Raw genomic sequence first — 14,195 nt, forward strand, 5'->3', positions numbered from 1 at the left:
TCCATTACACATGAATGTGTAATAAACAAGGGTAATATATTACATTTCAACACAACAGCAAACCCCTATTATGGTACACTTTCCAAAGAAATGATGGACAATATATGTTTCAACACGACAGCAAACCTCTATTCAGGAGACACTTGAGGGGGCTCAAATGTGTCACTTTTTAAATATTAATTGTAACATGGCTTCTGTAGGTAAGGTTTGCAATGTATATCAATTACAATAGTATTTTTTCGATAAACGAAAACACAAAAATAAAATACATCAGTCATTAGTTACATATTGTTTCTTTAACAAACTATATATACATATTACAGTACATTTACAAAACAATAGACAACCTATAATAGTAGGTTATTAAGGAGAGGGGTGCAAAAGTGGCTATACAGTTATCTACAAATGATTTGTTATCAAACTAGTATTGCTTTTGATTAAAACAACACGAGGACTTAAGAAATACCAAACACAAGAATTAGTATATCATTTACATACTATATATGTAATGATTTTCTCATACAATAATTTTGTTTTAGAAACATTGTTATGATCATCATTATCTTATTTGGTTTCACACCATTATTTAATTAATATAATAAATTTTAAATTCATTATCTTGCAGTACTTACTGTAACCGCAAATTATCATAAAATTATTTTGAAAAAAAAAATACGAAAAAACCAAGCAACTCTCACACCATTCCTTTCAACTAATATTTACATTTTTTATAATTATGTGCAATTGCTAATTATAGGATGATAGTCACAACCATGATACCTGCCTTTTTGAGGATTACTATGCCAACGTTGTTGTATAATGCTCCTTTTGCGCACCTTATAACTTATGTTTGTTGTTATCCAGTTTGTGATGTGTACATATATGGAGATGTGATGTCATATCACTACCATATTTGGACATATCACTACCATATTTGGACATATCACTACCATATTTGGACATATCACTACCATATTTGGACATATCACTACCATATTTGGACATATCACTACCATATTTGGACATATCACTACCATATTTGGACATATCTCTACCATTATTGGAAATCACCATCATCACTGTCATCTTTACAGCGTTTATTAACAAAATCATCAACTGCCTCTACAAGTTTCTTGAAGTAGCTGTAACAAGGTTGAACACTGGACAAAACGGACCGAATATCCTCCTCACTAAAAATTTAAAAAAAGAAGAAACACCTTGTGAAAAACTGAGATGGTAGCCTTCAGAATGTATGACTATGCCCAGATGGGTACTGCTGCAGATATGTTTTTTCAACTAATGGTGTAAAGCTCTGTTTACACTATCAAACTTAATGTGACAACAAATGTGATGTGCCCATATATGGACATGATGATGTCATATTAAATTCACTACCATATTTGAGCACATAACACTTTTTTGAAAACTAGTTTGATAGTGTAGACAGAGCTTTACATGGGAGGTCTGTTACTTACCTTACGTCACCTATCTTGTTTTTGAAGTGGAATTTCACAGGCGTTGAAGGATAGCTACCAGGTACCAGGTCAAATGTCACATAGAATTTAGCAAATGCTCGAAAATTAGAAAATTCAACTTTTACTCTGAAAAAATAACAGATTTAATATATTAACTTTGAATATAAATAATATAAAAATAATGAATGTTTTATGAGTTGGATGGTGAGAATATTTCATGAGTTGAAAGATCGACTGCTCTATTTACGATGGATAAACCAATCAAACCAACCACATGGCTAGAATACACTGAGTGTTATAAGAAACAAAAATAATGAATATTTTGTATTTTACTAAACGGTTTGGCCTGTTTACAGCTCAGTATTTCTTCATAAAACAGTTATTACAATATTTACTTTTTATCCTCAATGTGAACTTCATGAAAAAATTGAACATGTCGTATATCACTTTCAAGACATCTTGCATGGCTTGCAATGTAAGACACTTCATCCAACATCTAAAAAAAAAAAGTACTTTCAGATTAGTTTTTGTTTTAAATCATTTTTTTCCTTTAGTTTTTTATTTTTGGTCCCGGTGAGAGGGTCCATGATAATTGATATTATCTAATAATAAAATGTTTATGATGGAAATTTTCCAGTCCCCATGTTGTCCTGTTTTTCTCTTTAAAGCTCTCTAAACTAAAAAAAGTGTGATGTGTCCAAATATGGTAGTGATATGATGTTATCGTGTCCAAATATGGGCACATCACATTTTTTTTCACATAAAGTTTGATAGTGTAGACAGAGCATTAGTTGATAGGTAAATAGGCTTATAAGAAACACCAGAAAGTAAGGGCTTACTAACTTACCTTGGGTAGGCCGTTAGTTGTAGGATACTTATGTAGTAGGCCTTGGCAGTCCACAGCCTCTCGTAGCATCACATGTGATAGATGAGCGGAGTCTGCCGAGTTACTCTCTAAATACGATTCAAACTTCATTGATGATAATAATTTTTCTTTTGCTAATTTTCAGGAGAAAAATATAATTAATTATCATATCATGTCAAAATTATACTACTGCAATTACTTCAGTAACTATATACTGTTTCAGTATAGAAGTTTATGAGGCACTCACTGATATAAACAATGTGTATGATAATTAGTGTGATGTGCCCAAATATGGTGGTGATTTGCCCAAATATGGTAGTGATATGCCCAAATATGGTAGTGATATGACATCATCATGTCCATATATAGGCACATCACATTTTGTTGTCACATAAAGTTTGATAGTGTAGACAGAGCTTTTGCTACCTACATTAATTTGGTAAACAATATTAATACAATAGAAAATTAGGACCACATATTGTTCCTTGTTTGTTTCACAGGAAAATGCCCCCTTAAGGGGGTGTCCAAATTGAGGGGCTCTACTGAACTATACTTACATTCATTAGAACTGGCGTTGCCATATGCGATTCTGAGATGAAGAGAACCATACAGAAACGCAATGGAACAACCAGTGCCACTCCACTCCTTTATCCTGCCCTCACATATACTGCAATATAAAATATTTTATAAAATATAAATTATTTTATTGTAAAAATAATATAATGGATAATGGATTTATGAAGTGCCTAACCTCCCTAAAGCTTTGTCTACACTATCAAAAAAGTATGATGTGCCCAAATATGGTAGTGATATGCTTAAATATGGTAGTGATATGATCATCATTTCCATATATGGGCACATCACATTTTTTGTCACATAAAGTTTGATAGTGTAGACAGAGCTTTATGTTATAAAATTGATTTATTTACTATAGGTAGTAATAGTATTCCTGTATGCACTGGTTATACCTTTCTATGCGTTTATATTTTTTGTAGGCTTCTTCTCTACTTTCAGCAGCTTCATCCAGGTCATCTCGTCGATTGTTCTTTCCCTCCAAGTCCTGCATTTCACCCTTTAGTTTTTGTTCTTCTACCACCATTTGATCTTTCTTCCTAATGATATAAATTATCTCAATAATTCAATTGTTTATTTAATAGATAAATCAGTTGTAAGGTATCCTTTCAAATAGTCTCAAACATTTACGATATGATAGTATATCCTCGGGTATAATCCCACTTGAGGTGTAATCCGAACCCTTACGAGAAATGCTTACCAATCAATGTTTTTATGAACCAGGTTTTCCTCAGGTATAGTCCCACCCCTCAAAGTCAGTCTAATTTCGTGTTCTGGTGTGAGGAGGGATTATAACAGAGGATAACAGTAACTTACTCTTCTAAGATAGCTAGGTTGTTTTGTGATTCCTTCAGGTCTGCTTCTAACTGGACTAACTTAGTTTGTTGGAAACTGTATATGTCCTGTAGTTCTGCACGTGGAAGCTCAATTGATTCCAGTTCACTAATAGCAGCATCCAGATCAGCTTCATCTAAAATTCAGGAAGGGTAGAAAAATAAAAAATGTAAAAATAATAAAAATGTAAAAATAAAAATGTATTGGGTCCTGAAGGTGTCCCCTTAATAGGGGTTCTACTGTAATATGTTTCCCATGACCTAAACTCGGGGATAAGCTGTGAAACACATCTTTCAAAAACATAACACATAATACTTGCATTTATCTAGTTGTTGGATATCACTGTCTATTTGAATACAAGATTCTGAAACGCTTTCCACTGACTTCTTTAGATGTTCATAACGCTCCTGGAAAAATAAAATGCTTGTAATGAAGGAGACATTTTTCGGATTTTTTTGGTTCCTGAAGGTGTCCCTTTAATAGAGGTTTTACTGTATGCAAACAAGACAGAATACTTACATTAACAGATGTATGTATGGATGACAGCACTTTGGATTTCCATTCTTTCCAACTTGATTTCATCATCTTTTTACAGACCTGATGTAATTTCTGAATTCTTTTCTCAAAATCTCTTAATTCCTCCGACTAAATAAAAAAAGCGAGAGTAAAAAGCATTATAACACTCCTATATATATTCTTGCCATTTGATTGGACGATTGTGGGTCACATGGCATTCAATAGTATACAAATAATGAATATATATGAGTGGAATGGTACAAATAATACCATAAGGTGAATGATGAAATGTTATATTTCCACGAGGCGAAGTAATAATTTCATTTGGTGAAATATGAAATCTCATTTTACTATAGTTTTCATCTTTTACCTTATGAAATTATTTGTACCATTCCACTCATAAACATTCATTATTTGTATAAAATCTTGTATATTATAATCTTGTATATTCTATTTGATAGATTTTCACAAAGTAAAAAAACTTACACCAACTATCATTATATGGTTCATTTCCTCTTTATTGAATAACTTCTCTGTTAGTTCTTGTACTGATTTCTCCATTCTATTAAAAAATGTTTACAAAAATAAAAAATATTCAAACTTTTATCTTTATTTCTAGGACTAATAAAGTGAATTTTATATTCTGAAATACAATTCATTCTCTTAGGGATCCGTAGCAAAGCTTTTTACGATTTAACCGGACTTACGTGTTGGTGTTTTGGCGGACATATTCCACTGCCCAATCATACATCTTACATTTTGGGGCATCAACACATGATGTTCGCAGACGGTTAATCAGCGTATTTGGCTCAGAACCCTAAAAGAAAAAAACATTATCATAGTAATAAATCTTACACCTCCTCCTTGGGATTGGAAGGCATGTTAACCACCAAACTACAGCTCCACTACAAAAAAAAAATGCCTGAAATAGTCATTTCTGACATGGTATAAAATAAATCCGGAAACAGATTGAGCTCGATCAAGCTGTAATATTTGCAAAACAAAATTATTACTACTGTACCTCTATTACTGGCATCACACTTCTTCTAATATTGTTAACAGATGGCAGAGAGGTCAAATTGGCAAAGAAGTTCTCCAACACCTCTCCAACAGTTATCTCATTTCCAGCAGATTTGGTCTAAAAGAAGAAGAATGTTGTGTTAAAATATTAATTTTACAAATTCTATGGGTCAGAGATAACAAAAAAAAAAAGGAATGTTGTGTAGAAATGAGTTGAATAGAGAAGCAATTTACAGAGAGCAGAATTACCAATAAGAAGCAGTTTACAGAGAGAATGACCATGAGAAGCAGTGTACAAAGAGCAGGGTAACCAATGAGAAGCAGTGTGCAACAAGCAGAGTAACCAATAAGAAAGGGTGTACTGGCCAATTTGGAGAGTTGAAAACTGAAGAACAAATTATAACTTATTCTATAACAGAATAACCAATGAGAAGGAAGTGTACTGGCCAATTTGGAGAGTGGATCATTTCAAAAAATTAAATTTTTCTATAACAATGAAAAGCAGAGTTGGCAATTTCAAAACTGAAGAAAAAACATGTATGCCTTTACCATATTGAGAAAGCTGAAGTTTTCGGTTCGTTCAAGCTTGGAGATGTTTGACTTTTGACTAACATCTGCCTGGCTGTTCAATTGTGTGCCAACTGAAAAATAGAAATTGCATTAATAATATTATAAATATTAAAATCTTTTAGAACTGGTTTGAATTATTGAATTTATGCTGCAAATAAATTATAAAGATATGAAAGAGATATCAGAAAAGGCTATTGTAATGTTGTATCCCTTACCATCAATATCAAGAAAATTTGTTGTTGCAGTTAGCTCAAGATTTTCAAGCTCCTCTATTTCATCTGGTGGTAGCTCTTCTAGAATCCCTTTCATACCATCATTCTCATTTCCCTTAAACGAATCACCTAAATCAGTTTTAATGAATTTACTCTTTGACTCAAAACACACTTCCTGCTTTCTCTTTGACCTTTGAACTTCCTCCAGAGAATCCGCCATTTCTTGGCTGTCGTCTGTGTTACTGTTACTGGGTATAGTAAAAGTGTCGCCATTCTCAACCTTTATTGTGAAAGTTCCTGAAGCAGAACAATCATTGGTGTCCAGGATTTCCTTTTCAGCCAAACTCATTTTAGGAAATCCAACCTCTTCATCAGATTCTGCCATTCTATCTGGACATAGAGATGATTTTGGAGTACTTTCATATGATGCTTTTATTTTCTGATTCTTAATTTCTATGTCAGTATCTTGAGAAGTCTGCACACGTGGACTTTCAATGTCACATCTTTTTAATCGCTCAACATCTGTTGTCTCCACATTTTTTACCAATTGTTGATTCTGTTCTTTTTTCTTCTCTTCCATGATGCTTTTCTGGTTCTGACCAGTAGATGTAATTTCCATTTTGTCTGTTATCACTGATCCATTCATTTCATAATCAGTTAGAATGCTGGCACTTTCTACACAAGATGGAAGTTCCATTTTCCCAGAATTTCCTAAATTAAATGTAGTTTCACCTGGATAAGGCTCTGCTGTTTCATCTGGTACAATTCCTCCAACACAAGATGTAAACTCCATCCTTTCAGTCTTTTCACCTGTGCTATCAGTTACTACTTCCATATTTTGTACTGGCATTTTTTCTTGGATGTTTGGGGCAAGTTCTCCAACACAAGATGTTAATTCCATGCGTCCAGTATTTTCTCCTGCACCAAACACAGTTGTTGTCTCTGAAAGTGAGGTCCTGCCTTTAACCATTGGTGTTTTTCCTTGATTTGATAGAAGTCCACCAACACAAGAAGTTAATTCCATTCTTCCAGTATTTTCTTCTGCACCAAACACAGTTGTTGTCTCATTAAGTGACGTTCTGCCTTTAATCATTGGTGTTTTTCCTTGACTTGATAGAAGTCCACCAACACAAGAAGTTAATTCCATACGTCCAGTATTTTCACCACCACCAAACACAGTTGTTGTTTCTGAAAGTGAGGTCCTGCCTTTAATCATTGGTATTTTTCCTTGACTTGATAGAAGTCCACCAACACAAGAAGTTAATTCCATACGTCCAGTATTTTCACCACCACCAAACACAGTTGTTGTTTCTGAAAGTGAGGTCCTGCCTTTAATCATTGGTATTTTTCCTTGACTTGATAGAAGTCCACCAACACAAGAAGTTAATTCCATTCGTCCAGTATTTTCTCCTGCACCAAACACAGTTGTTGTCTCTGAAAGTGAGGTCCTGCCTTTAACCATTGGTGTTTTTCCTTGATTTGATAGAAGTCCACCAACACAAGAAGTTAATTCCATTCTTCCAGTATTTTCTCCTGCACCAAACACAGTTGTTGTCTCATTAAGTGACGTTCTGCCTTTAATCATTGGGGTTTTTTCTTGACTTGATAGAAGTCCACCAACACAAGAAGTTAATTCCATATGTCCAGTATTTTCACCACCACCAAACACAGTTGTTGTTTCTGAAAGTGAGGTCCTGCCTTTAATCATTGGTATTTTTCCTTGACTTGATAGAAGTCCACCAACACAAGAAGTTAATTCCATACGTCCAGTATTTTCACCACCACCAAACACAGTTGTTGTCTCTGAAAGTGAGGCCCTGTCTTTAACCACTGGTGTTTTTCCTTGACTTGATAGAAGTCCACCAACACAAGAAGTTAATTCCATGCGTCCAGTATTTTCTCCTGCACCAAACACAGTTGTTGTCTCTGAAACTGAGGTCCTGCCTTTAATCAATGGTGTTTTTTCTAGACTTGGCAGAAGTCCACCAACACAAGAAGTTAATTCCATTCTTCCAGTATTTTCTCCCGCACCAAACACAGTTGTTGTCTCTGAAAGTGATGCTCTCCCTTTAACACTTGCTGTCTTTAAAGTTGGCAAAAGTTCCCCAAAAGAAGCTCTATCAGTTGTTTTAACATTTCCCTGAAATGTTTGCCTAATTCCTCCAATACAAGAGGTAAGCTCCATTCCACCAGTGTCCTCTCCAATTCCAAACACTTGAGTATTTTCTACAGTAGACTTATTACTTTTGTCCAGATTAGCAGACTGCTGTCTAGGAAGGCCAGCAACATAATCTGTAAAATTCATTTTCTCAGTCTGTTTTTCTGATTTAGACACACACATTTCCCGACCTGATACACAATTTGATTCTTTATCAGACACTGTTACTGGATCCGGAAGTTTTGGGCAGAAACTATTCTGTACAGACGGGTAAAAACTGTTCTGTACAGAAGGTTGAAACGGAGTACTAGTGTACTTGGGTCTAATACCCTGGCCAACATTAGCTGTGAAGTCAACACCTAAAGTGAAGTCGTGAACAGGTGCAACACGTGTGCCATTTATGTCGTTTTTACCATCGACATCCATTGTGGAATAATTAACACTCTGTCTACTCATATTCTCATCATCAGCTTCTTGGATAATGCTTAAAGACTTATTCTGGAATAATACTTTATTGCCTTGAACGGAATGGTTTGGCAACTGTATCTGTCCAAGAGGTGCCGTCTCATCCATGTCTGTATCTCCATCAAACATGACCGTCTGATTACTCACAGTGTCTCTTGGTTTCAAATCTTTACAAAGCGTCTCCTTTACATTTCCGATGCATTCAGTCATATCCATCAGTTCAGCATTGTCTGTTGTAAAAAGTTGCGTTTGATCTTCTAGCAGATTATTTTTTAATTTTTGCACCGAAGCATCACACGGCACACACTCAGTGATGTCCATATCAGCTTGGTCCTCATCGCAGAAGACTTTAGTAACTTCAACTGTGAAATAACAATAAAAATAAATTTCTTTCAACAATTTCACTTAGAAGCTTTCTAGCTGAACCCAATAGACATGGAATGAATATGGAGTATTCGTTAATTAAGTACAGTATTGTATTATAAGTCAGGTACTCACATTTTGCATGAAAATGTTGCAAATAAGCCAACTCAAATACAATGCTAGTAGTTGCATTGCTTGTATCCTTTAAGTAAGAAACTTTACTTATGTTTGACTCTCTCCACCCAGGTGTACAAATGGGTACACAGTAAGGTCAAAACTCAGTGATGACTACTTGCATGGAAGTATAATTCCATACGCGTTTGATCCACAAATGACCGGGTAAATAATGTGAAGCGCTTAGAGGCTTTTTGTGCAATAAGCACTATAAGAAGTATTATATTTAAATGTGTTACCTTCTAGTTCTAGATCACTTCTTTTGGCTGCAAACAATTGAGAATGAGCTTTATTCTCTTTGTCGATACCAGTGTTTGACATCACTTCCAAATCTGTCCTGCATTTGATTAACTGGCTAACAGGATCACTGCAGCCAAAGCTTACTTTAGCATTATTAGAATTGTTATGGTAAGAGTCAACGGCAGACGCTAGTTCAGATAAACCTTCAGATTGAGGATCATTTATTGCAGGCTTTGAAGTCATCAAGCTTCTTAGAAAGTCACCAGCATTGGTCTTCTGACTTTTCTGCTCTGTTGTTGAAGAATCCATCGAACCGCCATAACAAGTGGTGAGCTCCATGAATCCTGTAGTGTCATCACTTCCAAAGACTCGTGTCTGATCCATGGCATCAGCTCTTTGCACGATGTCACTTGGTTCTGTAGCAGTACTGCTGTTGAAAGATGCTGGCATTAGGCAAGAGTAAGTCGGGCCGACAAATGTCGGGTTTGGTATGTCAATCTCATGTTGCATGGAGCCATCGCTACTGTCTGACGATGTACTCCTAAATCTCTGTCGTGTCTGGTTAGTCTCCATCTCAGTCAGAATGGCACCATGGGTTTGAGTGAAGTCCATTGTCATTGTCAGTTCTGTAGGTGGATTTTCTTGCAACATGATTTCATCAGGCGTTGTAGTCTGTTCTGGCTGTGTTTTAATTGGTGCCGACAGTAAAGAATCAAGACCTATACAGAAAGATAACAAAACGGTTTAATCAAAGATGTTACATAATTACCTAGAGAATCAAATCCAATATAATCAACACTGAAAAATTGAATCATCATGGAGAAGAATCACAAAATATACATAACATCGGCCAATCAGATACGTTAGTTTGATTTCCTTTACTCAGTCACTGCCACTACACCTCTGTTGAATGCAACAATGTATCAGTTTTTACCAAAAAGTTATATTTTAATACCATTGGAAAAATAAAAAATGTAGTTTTTTTTTAAATGTGGTTTTATATATTAGATTATCTGACTTTTTAAAATCACACTACAAAGTTAGGATATGTTATAGAAATAAATCTGTCTTTTCTACCTTGAATTGTGTGTCCAACTTCTTCATCACTGGAAAAAAAAATAAATTCAAGATGTTTTGTTTTATTATGGGTTTAAATAAAAGAGTTAAATAATTTTTAAAAACAACAATGGATTTATTTATTAAATCATTGAAGCAAGCGCCAGCACAGTTTAAACTAGCAAAAGTCTGCTGTCCAGCGGCCAGAAAAATCATGACAACTAAATTGTAAATACTGTAGTAAAATGTAGTCCAAATGGCCAGTTAAAATAACACTTAATGATGACTAGGATATTAGTATTATTTTGAGTACTAGTACAATACTGTATAGAAATATTTACTTACCATATTTCTGAGGATGTTTGTTTACCCTGATTATTACATGGTGAGTTCAACAACCCAAGAGTATGTGCGTCTTTATCATTCAAGAACTCGCTGTAAAATCAAATATTTAACTAGAATATTATTTTAATATTTTTGATATAACATTACAGAAGTATGTAAGTACAGAAAAAAATTATGACGCTAATTAATTGACGTGGTACCCAAGAGGGTTTCTAAATCCCCATGATGATGGGTACAGTACTGCACCTTTAAATAAATAATTGGTAAAAAGCATAGTAAATTTGGAAAATAATTATGTAAAATATAAAACTAAAGTAATAGTTTTACGTTAAAATTATAAATTATAAAAATGATTATGAAATCTTACCGAACAGACATGGTATCAGCAAAACTGACTCTCTTTGATAAACGCTTAGCTTTCGCCTCTCTAAAGAAAGAATTGGTAAATACGACATTATTACTCATTAAAAAATAACAAATCCAGGCTAAAGGTGTTTTCACATCGCGTCCGAAATCAACAGTAAGCATGAATTACCTCGCTTGACACCGGATTTAACCAAATTTGTGCTCGATGTGAAAGCACGCTCAATGCTTGCGAAATTGTTCTCAGGTCGGCAGACCGAATCTTGCCGTGATGTCCTGGCCTACGTCCAGTTTTAAGTCCTTATTTTATACTTATAAACATATTAGATTAATTAAATGTTAAAATCATCTAATATACATACCTAGTAGTTTCATTGACATGGTTAGGATCTAAATCTCCTAGGGCTGTACGAACAGGAGACATATTAATCTTCAAAATCTGTAAAAGACACAATTTTATATTAAATACGTCATAGGACACCAGGAAGGTACAGGGTTGTTGATAATTTGATAAAAAATTTAGTTTAAAAATCAGATAATTGTTATACCTGTTTACTGTGTGTACGGATGCATGCATTAGCAAAAATGTAAACAAATATACTTCAAAAGCTCTCTTAACCTCTGTCTACACTATCAAACTTTATGTGACAAAAAAATGTGATGTGGCCATATGGACATGATGATGTCATATAACTACCATATTTGGGCACATCACACTTTTTCAAACTAGTTTGAGAGTGTAGACAGAGCTTTACACAGGGTAATATAAATAATATATGAATTAATGTAGTATGTATATTCAATTTAAATATAGTATAATATTCAATGAGTTTTACTGTATATCTTTTCACAAAAAAACCCATGCTCAGTGGGACCTTTAGCTTGCTTACATCAGGCGAGTTGTACAGTATGTGCTAGGTTAAACAGCCTGAAAAATAGTGATCAGGTTTGCATAACTTTCTTTGTATCTAGTTAAGACTGACACAAACTTTTACTCACAGATGATCGACGACTTCTCTTCTTTCTGTTATTTCTGCTGATAAATGAAAAAAAAATATGCAAATTCAAAATTGGACTTCCTTGATATATAAACGTAATAAATATGGTGCATTAAAATAAATAATTTTTTTTATAATAAATTAGGTGTAGAATCTAATGAAGTATAAATTATAATTTAAATGACAGAGTTTAATTGTATATTCATTATTAATTACTATTGGTTTAAATACCTATTCTTTGAGGTAGTTATATTTTCCCCTTCCATTTTCTGAAAATAAAAAAAAAAGTAAAACAATTAATTTAAATTTGATAAAACTTTATTTAAAATTCAGGAACAGCTCCTCTTTGTTTGTATAATACAGGCTAGCCTACAGCAATACAGTCAAGAGACCTCTACAAAAAATATAAAATAGCCTAGCGTAACTAGGCCTATTTCTATTAGCCTAGGCCTAGCTAGCTGCCTCCTAGCTAGTAGCCTACCTAGGCCTAGAGTAGGCCGCGCCTACTCTAGCCGTACTTATTAGTAGGCCGCGCCTACTCTAGCCTAGCCCACCTGTCAGCTAGTAAAGAGACGAATATTTAAAACTAGTGATTGAAAATTAACAAACCTTGCTTATATTTCAAAATCTGTATAGGGGCCTAAAGTTCTGCTGTAATCCGCAGTTTTTCATAGATTCTTTTTTGTTGTCACTTCTCGAAATTCAAACTTCCTGCCTTTTTACAATTGCATGATGGGAATTGTTAAGTACAGTGACGTCATAAATTGATGGTGGTGGTGGGAGCTAGAGAAGAGCGCGAGTGGAGGCCTATAGTCTTTTGTATTGATTGACATGTATTACGCGCGTTACCAAAAAAATACTTTGTAACAATTAATTGTTGTTCACACACTGGGTGAGGATAAAAGGCGAGGATAAAACATGATTCGGTAACAAATAATTAATAGGCTTGAAATAATAACAGAACTTGTCAGCCACCACCCGACGACCGCTTCTTGAGAAAAAACACTCATCACTTCTTTGTCACACCTAAAGAATTACAGTATTTAATTTGAAATCATGAATGTATACTGTACCACTTTTATTAAGAAATTATTTAGGTCTACCTTCCCAATCACAGTACTTAATACTTATAATAGTTCGAACATGGAGCTTAGCTCTATGGTTCGAATAAGAAAATGTGTTTATTAAAACAAGTTGTGATTTTCCCCCCAAACCATAAATAAAGGTCAAACTTAGTATGATACTTTTATGCCATTTTTATAGGAATTCGTTAATAACTTTCGCACTTACTACAGACAAAACAACAAAATATAATCACCAAAATAAACGAGTTTAGCCTTGAATTTTCTTTTCATTCGCGAGGTATTATAATTTTCCGATTACTACCATGCAAGCTACAATGTGACAAATGGACATTGGTTTGGTGTTTTTTTTAAAGTTTCTAGGAATTTCTGCATTCACTGCCTCCGGAGTACGAATAAAGAGAAACTGTTCTTAACTACATTGTACCGTATAAACTTAATAGTATCAAAAAGGACAATATATCAAACAAAGGCCTACAAACAAAATATTATTTTATTATTAGGCCTACTATGTATAGTTTCTATCGGTACCAGACATTGGAACGCTTCTCTGGTTTGGCCTACAGTGGCCTAATAGGAGGTCGAAAGAATTATACACACGGCGAGTCACAACCATGAACTTTTAAACAATCATGTGGTAGAAAAGACAAAAGAAATTAGTACACCTTTTATCATCAGTCACCACATCTATCCATGTTCTTTTCACGTGCTCTCAACGTGTGGATTAGAAAGGACTATTCCAAGTTGTAACCTGGAATAATATATTATCTGTGGTCAATATAAACAAGTTGCAACTATTTAAATAGATAAAATCATAAGTTTTATTATGTAATTAAATATAATTTTAGATTAAATATTTGTATGTAAAATAATTTTCCATATGTAG

The 14,195-nt window shown here is 34.2% G+C and overlaps 1 protein-coding gene across 1 annotated transcript; it reads right to left on the reverse strand.

Annotated features, from left to right (window-relative positions):
• Nucleotides 1–197: 197 nt before the first annotated feature.
• Nucleotides 198–12,485, reverse strand: LOC144852994 (uncharacterized). The gene is made up of 21 exons (XM_078711047.1): nucleotides 12,459–12,485; nucleotides 12,229–12,265; nucleotides 11,592–11,668; nucleotides 11,234–11,293; nucleotides 10,867–10,956; nucleotides 10,543–10,571; nucleotides 9,465–10,184; nucleotides 6,069–9,050; nucleotides 5,833–5,924; nucleotides 5,285–5,401; nucleotides 4,971–5,080; nucleotides 4,750–4,825; nucleotides 4,267–4,392; nucleotides 4,067–4,154; nucleotides 3,730–3,883; nucleotides 3,309–3,452; nucleotides 2,898–3,007; nucleotides 2,323–2,474; nucleotides 1,871–1,971; nucleotides 1,476–1,601; nucleotides 198–1,190 (listed from the first exon to the last, which is right to left on the reverse strand). Exons 3-21 carry the CDS (start codon nucleotides 11,651–11,653, stop codon nucleotides 1,058–1,060), a joined length of 5,472 nt encoding a protein of 1,823 aa, XP_078567173.1. The 5' UTR covers nucleotides 11,654–11,668; nucleotides 12,229–12,265; nucleotides 12,459–12,485; the 3' UTR covers nucleotides 198–1,057.
• Between the last annotated feature and the right edge of the window lie 1,710 nt (nucleotides 12,486–14,195).

Source organism: Antedon bifida, chromosome 9 (genome assembly GCF_963402885.1).
Source record: "Antedon bifida chromosome 9, ecAntBifi1.1, whole genome shotgun sequence".
Taxonomy (NCBI): Eukaryota; Metazoa; Echinodermata; class Crinoidea; order Comatulida; family Antedonidae; genus Antedon; species Antedon bifida.

Coding starts and splice junctions, on each gene's coding strand:
- LOC144852994 (XM_078711047.1), bottom strand. CDS start 11,653: ATGTCTCCTGTTCGTACAGCCCTAGGAGATTTAGATCCTAACCATGTC. Junction 4,393..4,749: donor ACCATATAATGATAGTTGGT/GTAAGTTTTTTT, acceptor TTTTTTATTTAG/TCGGAGGAATTAAGAGATTT. Junction 1,602..1,870: donor GTTCACATTGAGGATAAAAA/GTAAATATTGTA, acceptor TTATTTTTTCAG/AGTAAAAGTTGAATTTTCTA.